General features: G+C 42.4%; 1 protein-coding gene across 2 annotated transcripts; it reads right to left on the minus strand.

The window, feature by feature from the left end:
- Window positions 1-1,604: 1,604 nt before the first annotated feature.
- LOC149306464 (cytochrome P450 3A24-like) lies at window positions 1,605-11,843 on the minus strand. 2 transcript variants are annotated; one of them, XM_089539561.1, is made up of 13 exons: window positions 11,353-11,836; window positions 10,264-10,357; window positions 10,063-10,115; window positions 9,155-9,254; window positions 8,911-9,024; window positions 7,555-7,643; window positions 6,757-6,905; window positions 6,502-6,629; window positions 6,194-6,272; window positions 5,603-5,763; window positions 4,615-4,841; window positions 3,600-3,762; window positions 1,605-3,137 (listed from the first exon to the last, which is right to left on the minus strand). In XM_089539561.1, the coding sequence occupies exons 1-13, from the start codon at window positions 11,781-11,783 to the stop codon at window positions 3,045-3,047; spliced, it is 1,881 nt and encodes a 626-aa protein (XP_089395687.1). In that variant the 5' UTR covers window positions 11,784-11,836; the 3' UTR covers window positions 1,605-3,044. The 2 variants fall into 2 exon arrangements, 1 of the variants encoding a protein (XP_089395687.1); XR_016282435.1 differs by lacking the exon at window positions 1,605-3,137 and having other exon boundaries at window positions 3,682-3,762; window positions 4,527-4,841; window positions 11,353-11,843.
- Between the last annotated feature and the right edge of the window lie 3,627 nt (window positions 11,844-15,470).

Here is a 15,470-nt window from a genome sequence, read left to right on the forward strand (position 1 = left end):
TTTTGGTTTTGTGCTCAGCTTGGAAGCAAACGCATGCAGGAGGCAAGGCGAGGTGTGCTGCTGTCCAGGACTAAAGAGACTTTGCAAAAAGGAAATTATCAGAGGCTTTATTAACCAAAATATGCCTGTAGAAGAAATGAGATCCTACCTAAACATTAGGAAGAACATCTTGACTGTAAGAGCTGTTCAAGCAAGTGCCTCGGAGGGTGGTAGACTCTCCATCTTTTGAGGTTTTACACAAGTTGGATGGGCATCTTTCAGGAGTACTTTAGTTGTGTGTTCCTGCATGGCAGGCGTTGGACTGGATATCCCTTATGTTCCCTTCCTAATGTAAGAACCTATGATCCTGTACTTCCATAGCACCATAGGATTTAATGTGGGGAGGGTATTAATAGAATGTATTTTAATACATATTGTATTTTATATTGTATTTTATGTGATATTGTAAGGCACCTCAATCCTGCGGGAGAGGCAGCATATAAATAATAATAATAATAATTTGTTATCCTTCCGCCGGCAGGCTAAGACCTACTTGTTTAGATGGGCTTTGAAAACCGAAAGGTTTTAAGGCATGTGACAAGGTGCTGCTATATTGTTTTAATGCATTTTAAGCATTTTCAGATTTTTAAACTTGATTTTAGCATTGAATTTGTTTTAATTATTGTAGTAATTAAATTCTATTTTTGTATGTTTTTAACCGAATGGTGTTTTTGTTTTTTTAATGTTGTAAGAAGCCCTGAGTCCCAGCCTTGGGAGAAGGGCAAGATGATGATGATGATGATGATGATGATGATGTGTGGATAGTACCCGTTATCTAGCAAACAAGGGTAGAGGCGAACAGCAGTTTACTATTTCAGTCAGCTTCATGGTTCAGCTGCACTGCTTAACAACAACAACAAAACACCATTCATCAAAACCAGTACTAGACTTCCAGACACTCATGTGCTGTTTTTCCTCTTCTTCTTTTGCCCTTTTGGATATCCTTGTGGCCTATGGACAAAAAAAGGTTGACCCTTGGACATACAACAGTTGCCCATCTCTGCTCCTCCCTGCAGTACTTTCTATTAAGGCCAACTGCAGTTCCATCTTCCATAGTCTTCTCTAGCAGAGATCACTTCTATTCATTCTCTCTCAAGTCTTCTACTCTCCTTTGACTGTCACCAAAATTTCCCTCCCAGAGCTTCAGTAAAGAGAGACTCTATGGCTAAAGGTGGCCTCCAAGATTGCTTCTGTGGCCTCCAATTTCTTCAGACTCCCCAAGAGGTCTCTAGGCTTAGAAAATGGAGTACGTATATCAGATTTGGACTTCTTGCCACTCCTGGGTTTGTTTGTTTGTTTGTTTTGGAGGGGGAAAGTTGCACTTTTGATCATCCATGTCACCTCTCAAAGGACTGTGGTGCAGAAATGTCATCCCCATACCTAGTACAGTTGTCCATCTCTGCTCTCCCATAAAATACGGAGGGGTAGAACGTAAACTAAGAAGCCATCCCCGTTCGTGCAAGTCACCCACAAAGAATAAATCCAATGCAAATCTGCTGCAGGTACAGAATGCCAACGCTTCAGTGATGCAAGCATTCAGTGGAACTTCAATCCATTCACTGATTTATTTAGATCGTTTATATCTTTTGAATACAAAGATGGCCAATAACAGAATAAAAGATCATGATACACATTACAGTCTCACAGAAGTCCACATTCAAGATAAGTTGCCAAACAGGAATCAGCATAGGGATGTGACAGAAATATGTTATAGAAATCAGCATAGGTGTATGGCGTGAATATACTTTGGATTGTATTTCATTTTTATTCTTCTTTTGCTGAAAAAAATCCAATTAAAATAATTAAAAAGAAAGGTTTGACTAGGGCATATAAATACCAATAGTGAATACCAATAGACCGAATAAACTATTGATACCAATAGTGAAGATGTATGATGGAGAGAAAGGAGGGATTAGGTCTGTGCCTGAGATCCCACCATCAAGAAAGAGCCCTGCTCCAGATTTGGCACCCAAATGCCTTCCTTCCCTAAAGATGTAATAACAGAAATTCAATAAAGATCCTTCTTTTTTCCCATCTTGGCAATTTATGACTATCAAGGACAGACTATTATAGAGGTAGATGCTGTTTTCACATGTTTGTGGTGAGAATGTAGATTAAGATATTAAGTAGGTGAGATTTGGATAAGTGGATAAAGAGTATGCCTGGTTGAGACAGCTGCATTTGGAACACCAAAATACCATAAAGGCACCAGATTTGGTCCGATCTTGGAAGCTAGGCAAGGTCAGCCCTGGTTAGTACTTGGATGGGAGACCGCCAATGAATACCAGGTGCTGTAGGCTATATTTCAGAGGAAGAAACTGGCAAAGCCACCTGTGAGTATTCCTTACCCAAGAAAACCCTATGAAATTCATGGGGTTGCCATAAGTCCAAAGGCAACCTGAAGGCACATAAACACACAGATGAGGTCTAAACATTTGCTGTTAGATACTGGTGAATCATTATGGCCTGCACTGCTCACCTGTACCTGAAATCATCATTTCCTATCATTGTAATTGCATACTATTTATTTCATATATTAATTTTCTTGTAAACGGTAGCGAGGAGAAAATCATTTCCCCAAAAAGCAGCATAAAAATATAATGTTCTCTTTTCTGGAAACAATTTTATTCAAAACCTAGGCGTGGACTTTTCCGTTTTCTTACATCAATGTTGATCCCATCTAAGCTTATTTTAAGGAAATTAAAATTGCGGTCTTATACATAGTAAACTGGAAACGGGCTACTGAACTCAATGCAGCTTATTTAGAAATAGTTTGGTTTAGGACTGAATCGTAGAAGTACTATTTCATTGAAGCTCTTGGGGGGAGAAAAGACCTACAAACTCCTTCCTTTTGGTTTTCTTCATCCAAGTCACCAGTCCTGCATGACGTGATGGAAACCATTTATACATCTCACAAGAAATCTTCAGTCCACTTCCTTCAAGGTATTAATTCGATATGATGCAGAAGAGAGAAATTAGCAACAGTCTCTTGGTTACATCCAATTTTATCCAGATCCAACCACGATTCTGGGAACCAGCTTCAGCTTGATGGGCTTTTTGGGCTGCAGGAAGCCCTTGCTGTCCAATTCCAAGGGGATCTTTCCCATTAAGACAAGGAAAGAAGGGAAGAAAAAAAGAAGAAACGGTTAGTTAATAGGACAAAGGAAAGATTCCAAGAACATTGGAAACAACTGGAAAGTCCACAGAGAGCTCTGGTGTTCCGCATTTCTATTGTTTTCAATTCACCTCGAGCTCTTTCCACACACCTGCCGATGCATTTAATAAGAGTACAAAGAAGTGTCAAAGAGTGTGTTTGCACTTCCGTCTCACTACTGAGCCAGTAAGCTCACACTTTGAAGTGTCGGCACAGTTATCCAGGGGCGATGAATGCTTGAACTTTGAAAACAACGGAGATTATTGAACAAGAGATAAAGCATGGGATGAAGGGGCACACGTGTATGATTGAAATGGGCTATTCACTTTCGGTGACTGGATATATGCAAACCGTTCTCCTGCAGCAGGACAGCTGCATCTGTCTAAGAGCAAATCTCTTTGCTTACCGGTGTCTCTTTGCAAGTCCGAAAGGAAAATCTTTGCAGCAGGACCACAGCGGCCACTTTCAAGGAGAGCAGAGCAAAGCGCATCCCGATGCAGTTCCTGGGACCTGCTCCGAAAGGCAAATAGACGTACGGATCCAGGGTTTGCCTGTTCTCTTTACTGAACCTGTTTGCAAAGTGAAAGAGAGGGAAATGGTGAGTGAAGCTTCTATTCCCAAAGAAAAGTGCCGCGAGACAAGAAGCAATGCACACCATTGATCCTTTGCTCTGGGGGAGACCTGAGACCCAGACCCAGGAGCTATTAGTTGTGGAAGGAACTCATTTTAGTGAAATGACTGCTCTAAGGGAAGACTCAAAGGGCAAGTTCTTTAGGAGAATAAATGTGAGTATGTGGCTTAGTACTTAGATGGGAGACGGCTAATGAATACCAGGCTCTGGATCCTATATTTCAGAGGAGGGAACTGGCAAAAATCACCTTTGAATATATTCCTTTTTAATTGCTCTTTATTAGTATTATAACAACTTACAATAATAAGTCTTTTACATAATATTCCACATATACTGTATATGATATATCACATTATATCCCGATATATTCCTTGCCTAAGAAAACTCCTTGAAATTCATAGAATTGTCATGAGGCGACTTGAGGGCATATGTATTGCACACGTTTGCACACATATGCACACATGTTCTTGCCATGGCCATCATTGTCCAGTTGGGGCTCTGCTAGGAGAAATGTAGCCAAGGATTCTTAATCCTACATCCTAAAATGGATGGAGCCTGTCCAATTTACACAGCGCCATTGACTCTCTTTGGCTTTTCATCTTCGGAATTAAATTCCATTATTATGTTATAGATTGGACACAGATCATAAAGGACCTTTCTGGCAAGCATAGCATTGCAAAGAAAATTTTTTCAAACACATGCCCTTTTTCTTCTCCTTTTCTTTCTTTCTTTCTTTCTTTTGTGGAGATGCTGGAACACTTGCACCAAGTACCAAGGGACTTTCTCCTACCTCTCCGGCCTGAATTCTTCTGGTTCTGGCCAATGTTCTGGGTCACGTTGGAGGACGAAGGCAGGGATCATAGTCACAGTTCCTTTTGGGATTGTCACACCATTGATCTCCACTGTGTTTTTGGAAACCCTTTCAATCCGTCCTCCTAGAGGGTAGAGCCGGAGAGTTTCACTGACCACCATGTCAAGATACTCCATCTTAAGGAGTGTGTCATAGACTGGAGTAGCCTGTGCAAAGAAGAAGAAAAGAAGAAGGAATTGCTGGACTCTGAAAGGAATGTAGAAAAACCATTGTGTAGGAATTCTGTGGCCTAAATACCCTAAAAGCACCCGATCCCATCTGATCTTGGAAGCTAAGCATGGTCAGCTCTGTTTAGTACTCCAACAACAACAAAAAGGAGTCTTTGTTTGAGAAAATAAGACCGTCCCACAATTTTGTAGCATTTGTTTTGCAGAATTTTAACTAGTCCTTGGTCAAGGATTCTTGGCCAGTTTATTTTCCTTAGATGGGTGTGTTAAAGCCAGGGCTATATATGGTTTTTCTTGGCAAGCTTTGTTCAGAAGGGATTTGCCATCACCTTCTTCTGCGGCTGAGAGCGTGACTTGTCCAAGGGAGTTTCCATGGCCCAGCCGAGATTCGAACCCTGGTCTTCTGGATTCTTAGTCCGGCATTTAAACTGCTGCACCACATTGGCTTTTCAGAGTTTCATACACTCAGAATTTTGGACAAGTGGCCAAGGTAGTTGAGCGATTTTGGAAACTCTAATGTGCCCAAAATCTGAGTTTGCCACTTGGTCTCTCCTCTTCTAGTTACCTTCTGGCAATTCAGATTTCTGGACGCACCACTAGAAGGTTTTCAAGATGATCTGACTAAACCATATAGATGAAATCCTTAACCCTTTATCCTCCTGCAAACTCCATAAGCTGGAGATCAGTGGATCTGTTCCTGATAAACATGAGCCATGGTGAGCCTGATAGAGATCTTTTACCTGGTTGGGAAGTTCCTCGTCGATCTCCTCCTGAAGCCTTTGCTGGACATCTGGATGGGTGGCCAAGCAGTAAGCCATGTAGCTGAGGGTGCTGCTGGTGGGTTCGTAGCCAGCAAAAACAAAGACGATGGCTTGGGTCAAAATCTCTTTATCATTTAGAGCTGGAAAGAAACGAGGAAGGAAAACACAGCTGTAAATCAGTTTCTGTACAGAAGCAGGCAGGAAGAATCGGGACGTTATCAGACAAGGGAAATTGGAAGTATAATCCAGTGGCAATCCGAATGCAATCATGGGGTTTCACATTATTGTGTGATAGACTACCACATGCAATTTCAGGCAATGGGAAGTCAGTCCGAACGCAATCATGGGGTTTCACGTCATTGCGTGATAAACTACCACATGCAATTTTGGGCAATGGCAAGCTATTTTTGGGCAATGGGAAGTCAGTTGGAACGCAATTCAAATTCACATAAATTCGCTGAACTAGCAAATTCACGTGAATGCGTTCTATCCCCACTTTCCTTTCATTCGAAATTAAGAGAAATTCCTCCTGTGTGATAAACTCCAAAGTATCCAATTTAATCTCTTTACCTTTATATGACTTTGCCTCTTCAGAAATGTCACCTGAACTTTGGGAGTCCAACATCATCTGCAGAAAGTCAACCCGGTCCTACAGAAGAACAGAGACACAACAGCTGGCAGCTGGCAGGAGAAAACGGGCAAACGTAAGCCCACTTCTCCCTGCATCCAAAGAAGCATCCCAAAGACGACAAGTTGCTCCACGGGTTTAGAGGCAGCTGATCTCGGTGCAGACCATTAATTTAATCTCAGAGCAATGGTTCCAAGCGGACACAGATTCACAGAAGTGGAAAGAAGCCACAACTATGGCTCAGCCTGACCTTATAACCATTCTTTTGCCGGTCCTTCTTGATCTTTTTGAAGGCACCCGTGAAGAACTCTGTGATGGATCTGGGCGTTAGGCTGAACTTGAGTGTCTCCAGCAGTGGTCTGAGAAATGGAAAGATGACTGGGAAAGAGAAGAGGCCTTTTGTAAAGGAAGCGGATCTATAAACCAGTAAGGAAATGCCATCAACTCACATTTCTCCCTGTGAAGGAATAAGGAGTCCAAAGGCTCATACAAAACAGAGACATACCAATGGCGATTAGGAGTGGATTTACAAAGTTGAACTTGATGATCTTCTTGATGTTTATGACAAACGGGTCGTTGGGGTTGTTTATGGAGTCAATGTTGATGCTGAACGAAGTGCTGGTGATCACATCCATGCTGTAGGCTCCAAAGATGCTGGAATAAAGAGAATATATGAAGGGAATATATGCATTTATCTAAATACCATGCCATAAAACAAACTATTTCAACCCTGAAAACAAAATCACCATTGCATTTTGTTATCTTATTTCTAGTCTATATCTTGGAAGCCACCTTAAAATATGCCATTATCTTCAATGCGATAGGTTTATATCCTCTAATAGTAAAATCAAGGATATGGTCAAAAACATACTTAGAATCACGCGGTTCATATTTCGGAACACAATTAGAGAATCAAATAAAGTAAACGGCATTTTGGGCATATTGTGATTCATTCTCTTAGAAAAGAAAACAGCACAATCATGTGATTTTATACACACACACACACACACACACACACACACACACACTAATTTAAAATCATATATCTGCAAAATACAACTCACACCAGCCAAGGATAGCCAATTATAAGAGATTGTGAGAACTGTAGCCTAAAACATCTGAACAGCCAGAACATTGCAGCCTGTGCATTAAACCACTGGCTCCTGAAATGCCCCTTCTGATTTTGCAAAATGTGCCAGTCGATGGATACATCAAACAGAGAAATACAAAATGGGCAGCACACCTTGCTGTCAGTTGCTTCAATCAAACACTGGCAATACTTGCCACACAAAGAGTTACTCACTCTTTCATGTTTATGGATTCGTCATTTTCCACTCTCTTCTGGACATTCTTCACCAGCATCTTCCCATAATGGTTGATGATGGGAAACATCTGAAACGCAGATCAAAACCTGAGATGGTCTTTGGGTGTCCATTAAGTGAAATCAACACCAACAAACAGTTTGGAACAGACACTTGCAATCTCTCTGTGTGTTGCATCCCTTTGCACATCATTGATAAGGAGCTGGACCAATTTTTCCTTCTATGGCGGTGCTGCCAAGCCACTTGTGATGGATTTGCTCCGTTAGGAGTTCAGTTTAATCATTAATTGCATGTAGATTAGCAGAATAGCTCAATCTTCTGAAAGAGGTCATTTTCTCATTCTCCTAGAAGTTTCCAGCCTCCTTGGATTCACTGCTAGCCCAAACACATTCATTTTCTTGGTTGTGTTATTGTTGCAACACATGTTAAGCCAAGAGTAGATCTTGACTCACCAGTTGAAGATGTGTGAATTCAAGAATTTCACAGCAATTCTCAGTACTATACTTACAATATGGAGAAGGAAAGAAATTGGGATGGGGGATGAAATCAAACCCTGTCTGTGAGAAAGAGGTTGTTTGAATATCACCAGGTCGTAACTTTGGTGACTTTATAAATCAATAGTTTTTGAAGGATCTCCTACTGGGAAGCCTTGAGTTCCTATCACAGTTTTGTGAAGGCCCTCAATGAAACAATCAGTAAGAGGGACACAATGATTCATATTGTGTTAGTCAAATTGGACATTCATATTGTGTTAGACATTTAGACATCTCATTCGGATGTATCATAGCTTTACTCCATCTGGCTTAGTATTGTTGATACTCACTGGCAGAGACTCCAGGGTTTCAGACAGGGACCACTCCCAGGTCTATTTGGAGATGCTAAGGACTGAACCTTCAAAGGTTCTTCTCTTTAAATTATGCAGTCTGCCTTCTAAATTACTGCAATTTCCAAAGGTGTTCAGGCACTACTGAAGAACGGGTCCATTATTCCTGATTTTCATGTTCATGTGTTCTTGGTTGCAGTCACTTTATAGAGGGTAGTGCGCAATACCCATAGGCCTAGCTAGTGGCTGCATGAATCAAGTATGTACCCCAGAATATGGCCCCGAATCCTTTGGAATAAGTGGAAGAGGTTTTGTTTTTGCACAGAGGCTGATTTTCCTGAAAAGTCTGAATACCACTGTGTTTTTCGGTTTAGAAACAGAACACTTTTCGTGAATGCTCAATAAAGGCAGCAATGGCAGATGTAATTTACTCTTCCAATGGTAAGACGCTTAAGGCAGCAGTTAGAAATATTCATTAAGGAGCATTATACCCAAAGAAGCCTCCTTGACTTACTTCTTTCAGTCTCCCGCTGGTGAAGTTGGGAGAGAGAACTGTGCGAATTCTCTTCCATTGTTCGTCCGCAACTATCACTATTGATGAATCTAGGTCTCCGTTCAGGCCAAAGTCCTAAGTCACCCAAGGTAGGAAGAAAACAGTAATGAGTGTGACTTGTACCTAGTCTTCTTAGTATTCTTATCTTATCTGCTTAGCTATACAGTACATGTTATTGGAGGAAGCCTTGCCAATAGATACCTACCCGGCGGTTGGTGAAATGGGTGTAGCATTCTTTCACCAGGATGGCTTTGATGATGGTGGGGTCCAGAATAGCCATCACCGGTTGACGCCCATCAAAAATTCTAGTCGCCGAAGAGGGAGAAAAATTAATGTCTTAGCAATTGTTGCTTGAATGCTGTTATCAGTTTGTGAGGAGGAATCGAGTATCAAAGTCATGGCTGTCTGCTATCAGGAACAAAGTAATGGACAACTCAAAGGTCAAGGGAGGTACTGTGTGTGTGCTGGAGTTCTGAAATGGGTAGAGAAATTACCTAGGAAGCTACTATTCCTTATGGCTAAATGGCTATGGCTGGAAGCTACATGGGTTGATTCGCACATAGGGCCCATACAGACAGGCCAAAATAAAGCTGCTTTGGGTCACTTTGGAGGTATGCTGTTTAAATGATGCATGCGTCCTAAGAGTCCTGAAGCCACACCAAAACCACACTCCAGTCCTTATGCCATGGGGCCTCCAAACGATCCTATTGCTTGAATTGTGGTGTAAAACATTCAGCTATGAGAAAGCCAAATAGGATGGCGTCTATCTTGGCTTCTGCTTCAAGTAACGGCAAGTCTTGGGCCATCTTTATTCAAGACTATCTGGATGGGCACGAGGGGGCATCCTGTGCCAACCTGCACCCCTCCTCTTTCTCTTCCATGACTTTGTTTTAACCTCTCCCATTGATAGCAATAAATTCCCAGGCTACCTACACACCTTACCCAGGTAAGGCACAAAGGCCAGAATGTGGGTTTGCTGGGTCGGGCTTGGCATGCATTTGCATGTCTGTATTAAAAATAGATTTTGTGGGATTATGAATTAGCAACAGCCAGCCAATTCTCCCTCTCAATCTACTGTCCTTCCCATGAGGTTTCACTCTGTAGCAAACTCACCCCCAGATTTTGCCATACTTCTGATAACACTTCTGGTCGAAATCAAGAACCCCCTGCCGAGAGAAAAGAGACATCAGAAAATCATGAATGCTCTGCAAGGGAGACTTACAATCCATCTCTAAACAGCTTTGCTTCCACCACTCAGTTGCATTTGGCTTCTCCCTAAAGGTGACCCTCACATTGCCATCCCCAGATACTCACTTTGCGGTATTCGAGAAAAGTGCCAATGAAAGGCAAAGGCTTTGGTCCAGGAATGCCCAGCTTCTTAAAGAAATTGTAGGGCCAGATGCCATAGCTGGAAAGACAACCAGTGCAAGAGAGATCAGTCAAGACACTTGAGTTTAGAAGGGTTGGAAGAACATTTGCAAGAAGACACAAAGTGGGCTAAAACCAAGATATTTGATCAGTGCTAAGCTGGAAAGACAGGCAAGAAGGGTGAGAGACATCAGTGAGATGTTCCATTTGAGAGGCACCAGAAGAACTAGGAGCGAAGAAGCAATCTGGGTTAGTACTGACATACTCCAGCAATGCTAACTTTTGATCTAATAAATATCCCCCATAGTGGCAGAATTCAGAATTCAAAGACATAGCTGTGTTAGTCTGTAGAATCAGTATGTAGCATCTTTAATTGAAAGAAGTTGGCAGCATGAGCTTTCATAGACTTCAATCTACTTCTCCTTCCTGTGATGCAAATGCAAAGACTTGGCAGGTTCCCTTTATTATTATTAAATGTTCCTTGTTGGAAGGCCGGAAAGCTTTTCCCTTTATATAGACTGAACAAGATGCCAAAAAACATCCCATGTTTGGCGTGTTGGCCCTTGCGAAAGACAGAAATGTGTCACCATGTAATTTATGAATGTGGACCATATGTTCATTTTTACGAGAAACACATGGCTAGGTTAACCAAAATCATTTGCTATTTGGATTAAACAGAAACTTTTTAATTGCGCCTTCCCAATTGTCAGCCCTTCGCGTCATGGATTTATACTCATTTGCAAATTTGTAAACCTGATATCAAAGCTTAGTGGTTAGACTCCAGAGGCCAGAGTTTGATTCTCTGCTCAGCCATGAAACCATCTGGGTGCCCTTGGGTAAGTCACATACTCTCAGCCTCGGGGGAGGTAAAGGCAAACCTCCTCTGGATAAACCTTGCCAAGAAAATCCCAGGATAGGGTTGCCATAAGTCGGAACAACAACAACAACAACAACAACAACAACTGGCAAAATCTATTCCAAAAGCACTCCATTTCAGCGACTGCCACACACACATATACATCTGGTTATACTTACAGGAGAAAGAGGGCCAAGAAGACCACAAGGAGTACCCAAGTTTGTAGGGAAAAGCTGGGAAGGAAATCCATTTTGCACCCTCCACGCAGTAAAAACCTTTCTTTCTTCCTTTCTTCTCTTTCTCTTCTGGGAGTTTTCAAAGAGAAGAAAATATTTTCTGCTCGGCTCTGCCAGCCGGTGCCCTTATAGGGGCCAGTCTCTCTTTCAAGGGGCACAGAGATTTTCTTGTTGACTTTGACAGAATAAACCCAGCCCAGCTGGCTTCGCCTTTGCCCTCCTCCTGACTCTCTCCACCCTCCAGAAGTCAGATTTTTTTTATTATTATTATTGTCGTTGTTCTTGCAACTTGCAAGCAGAGCCCTCCTTGGCATAGCTGTCTGCCAACCAAAGCGATGGACTTGTCTGGAGAAGAGCCCTTGGCATCTCACCATCACCTTTTAACATTTGTTTGTGGGACAGCTTGTAACTACTGCAAACCACTGTCACACTGATGCAGAAATAATGCAGGTCTCCAAAGCAGTAGTGCAATGCTCAAACCACGCTGGCTCTCCACTGTGTTCCTCCACTGCCTCCTCCTCCTGTCAACTGTTACATATACTCATATTACTCTTTCCCCAGCCTGACATTTATTGAATATGGATGTGTATGTGTGTGTGTCAAGATCATGATTTTCAGTTCTGACGTGGTACATTTCACAATTGTTTGTTGTTGTTGTAGTGTGCCTCCAAGTCATTTCTGACTTATGCAGCCCCTAAGGTGAACCTATCATTGGGTTTTCTTGGCAAGATTTGTTAAGAGGAGGTTTGCCATTGCCTTCCCCTGAGGCTGAGAGAGTATGACTTGCTCACGGTCTCTCACTGGATTTTATGGATGAGTCAGGAATTGAACCCTGTTGTCCAGAGCTGTAGTCCAAGACTCAAACCACTACGCCACATGGCTCTATTTCACAACCATATACAACATAAAGTCCTGTTTCGTACTCATACCCACCAACATTTAGCAGATGAAAAGTGGAATGTGTGGCCAAACAACATCAGAGTGTGGTCAGGATGGCATATGCTATTAAAGAGCAAAGAGAGGCTGTGCCAGTTTACTTTTGTCTGACTCTACTGGGAAGGGCGAGACTCTGCCTCCTGGTTTGCTTTCCCTCTTACTGACTTAATTAGATACAACTTACTTTTGCACTTTGAATTCATTTGGCAACAATTAATGTAGAATAAAGACAGAAAGTCGGGTGGGGAGGGAAAAGCAGCTGAGAAAGTGGAATGGCAAGGGATTAACTGGGATTTTCCCTTCCAGATCAGGACTGTTGAAGGGTGGGTCATACCTGTGCCAAATGCATGCCCAGTCTAGAGCAAAGGATGCACAGACTGGGTATGTTACTGTACCATAGTTAGCTGGCATAGTGTTGACCTCCCCACATGCTCTGACTGGCGGCATCCATGGAGAAGTAGTATCTGAGTCTTTAAGGCAGTGGTTCTCAAACTCTCATCCTTCGGCTCCCAGGAGTCCCAGCCAATATGAGAAATGTTTAGGAATTTTGGGAGTTGAAGTCCCAACCATCTGGAAGAAAAAAGATTGAGAGCCATTGCTTTAAGGCCTTGGGATGCCTCCCAGTGGTTCCCAAACTTTGGTCCTCCAGGCGTTTTGGACTTCAGCTTCCAGAATTCCTGACTGTTGGCTGGGGCTTCTGGGAGATGAAGTTCCAAAACTTGGAGGACCAAAGTTTGCAAATCATTGCTCTAGACAGGCATGGAGAAAGCAACCACAGGTAGCTTTGCTCACCCTGATTTCTGACTCATTACAAGCTGCACCTGTTTCATTTCAACCACATTGAAAAAGCTGGGATAGAGATAAGCCATTAGAGTTTTGGATGTGCTTCTTATTATTCTTATTTTATATAATCAATCCCCAATTTTCCTCTTCTGGGCACAGGAGCCCTGTTTTCTTTTGCACGTGGATACACTTTACCCTTTCCCAATGCACACGAACCAAGCTGTTGAACCGTTGGGAAAGACTTTGGGTAATCCCCAGGTCACTGGGGCTGTTTTGCAATCTCACAAAGGAGTAGATTTGGACGTGACATATCCGTTCCAGTCAACTCAGCCACCTCCTGACTTGCTACGGGAAAAACCTCTCCAATGATGTAACCTCATCGTAATGAGGGCTTTGCCTCCTTTCTTCCCTTAAAAGGTGAGTAGCCAAAATGTTGCTTGGAATTGAAGAATTACAAGAGGCCAACAGTGGCCTCTGTGTGGCAAGCAAGAAAGTACACTTCTAATTGAGCTGCCTGGCATTTGAGTTTCTTGCAATTGACCGGGTTACCTGCCACCATTTGTAGACTTTTGGTGTAGCAAAATCCTGTACGAAATTGAGGGAAAACCTTGGGTTTTTAAAAAAACCCTTAGGACATAGTTGGTGGTTTAATAAGGCCCAAGAAAACACGGCTTGCTGTGACATTTGATTGAAGTGGAGACAATTCTCATGATATTTTCGCACACATTTATATGCAGGAAATGGAATTGCATGACAAGTTATATCTCTTTTAGGTGCAGTAGTTCTCTCTTGTTTTGTAATTGCCTCTCCTTAGTTTACCTGAAATGCTTATGGGATGCAATGCATTCGGTCCAAACTGTTGCAGCTGGGAACAAAGAGCTATAAACTTCACTTTACCTTTTGTAAGACAGTATTTGCTCATGCGAGGAAGTGTCTTTGCCATAAAGCTGCAATTTCCAGCCAAGTCAGGCACCTCCTGACTGGCTATATAAACACACAAAGATCTTCTTAATGATGCAACCCCAGAGACATGAAATGTGAGTAATCCTATTGCACCATGAAACAAATGTTTTGCAAGAAACATGGGAGTGTTCCTTTCTGTGTCACTTCTAAGAGGTTTCACGGATTATTGTATAGTTTGTAGTTCCTAGTATTTGTCGATTGAGAGAAAGTAGAGGAAATGTTACTTGAAAGGCATGGCAAAACTGAATCTTTTTTCATTGATTTAAAAAAACAACAACAACGAGAACAGCTGGCGGCTTTGTCACATTCAAGCTAGTGGCACTTCTGTCCCTGCGTCCCCATAGGCTACAGCCTATAGAGATTTAAATTATACACTTCATTTTGCCATATGTCTTTTCTTGCTTCATACCCCTCCTTTCTTCAACGGAGCTGGAGGTGAAAGAGAATGCTCTCCCTACACTCTTTTTAATCCAGTTTTGCAGCAACGTTACTAGATGATACTCAATTGCATCTGAACGTGCAATAGTCTTCTTTGACCCTTTGGGTGAATTGGGATGAAAGAGAAAACTAATATGGGAATAGGCTGGCTACTTATATTTGCTGGCATTTGGGTAGTGACCTACGCATGTGTTAGTCGTCCTATGCTTGTGGGGCAAATTATTCGCCATAGATGTATTCTGGTGGCGGAGGTGGTGTTTCACATAGAGCATTGCTGTGCATTGTGGTTGCACAGTGTGCATTGTGGTTGTGCATTGACCTGTGTTGTGCAATATGGCTCTTATGTATGGCGGTTGTGCAGCGCTGGTGTAACATACCTCTGCATGGGGATATTTATGCTCTGGGAATCACTGAGCTACAGCATCCCCATGTGTCCAGCCCCTTTTTGAAAACATCCAGAGGCCTCATTCACACTACCTTTGAAATTGGGTCATGAATCAGTCTGAATCAGTTCAAATGACCCTGGTTCCCACTTAAATCGATTTGCTGAAGCGATTCGGTGAGGAGGGGGAGCATGCACCAGACCCGTATAACCTGCATCTTTTTGATGCTGATTTTTTCCGCGTCTTTTTCACCAAATTGATTCAACGCAAGTGTGAACCACAAAGGGATCAGAATCAATTCAAATTTGCCCTTGGGCAGGCTGGAGCTGAATCATTTTGAATTGATTCATTTGTGAAGGCGAACCACAAGTGGATTATTTTGATGCCAGAAAGTGACAGAGAATGTGATCGGGGCAAGTATAGTGTAAACCGCAATCTGATGTCGCATCGATCCATCGATTCAGATCGCACACCAATTTATGTGTAAGTGGGAATGAGGCCCTGGAAGACCAAAGTTTGGGAACCACTGAGCTAGAGCCTCCCCAGCAGGGAGCTGTC

Source organism: Sceloporus occidentalis, unplaced genomic scaffold (genome assembly GCF_023333645.1).
Source record: "Sceloporus occidentalis isolate IW3139 unplaced genomic scaffold, rSceOcc1.0.p SCAF_10, whole genome shotgun sequence".
Classification (NCBI taxonomy): domain Eukaryota; kingdom Metazoa; phylum Chordata; class Lepidosauria; order Squamata; family Phrynosomatidae; genus Sceloporus; species Sceloporus occidentalis.

Bases quoted from the DNA above. Each gene is read 5' to 3' on its own strand.
- LOC149306464 (XM_089539561.1), bottom strand. From the start codon at position 11,783: ATGGTGAGATGCCAAGGGCTCTTCTCCAGACAAGTCCATCGCTTTGGT. The intron at 9,255-10,062 runs GTGAGTTTGCTA...TTCGGCGACTAG, and splicing joins AAGTATGGCAAAATCTGGGG to AATTTTTGATGGGCGTCAAC. The intron at 3,138-3,599 runs GTAAGCAAAGAG...TTAATGGGAAAG, and splicing joins GGACTTGCAAAGAGACACCG to ATCCCCTTGGAATTGGACAG.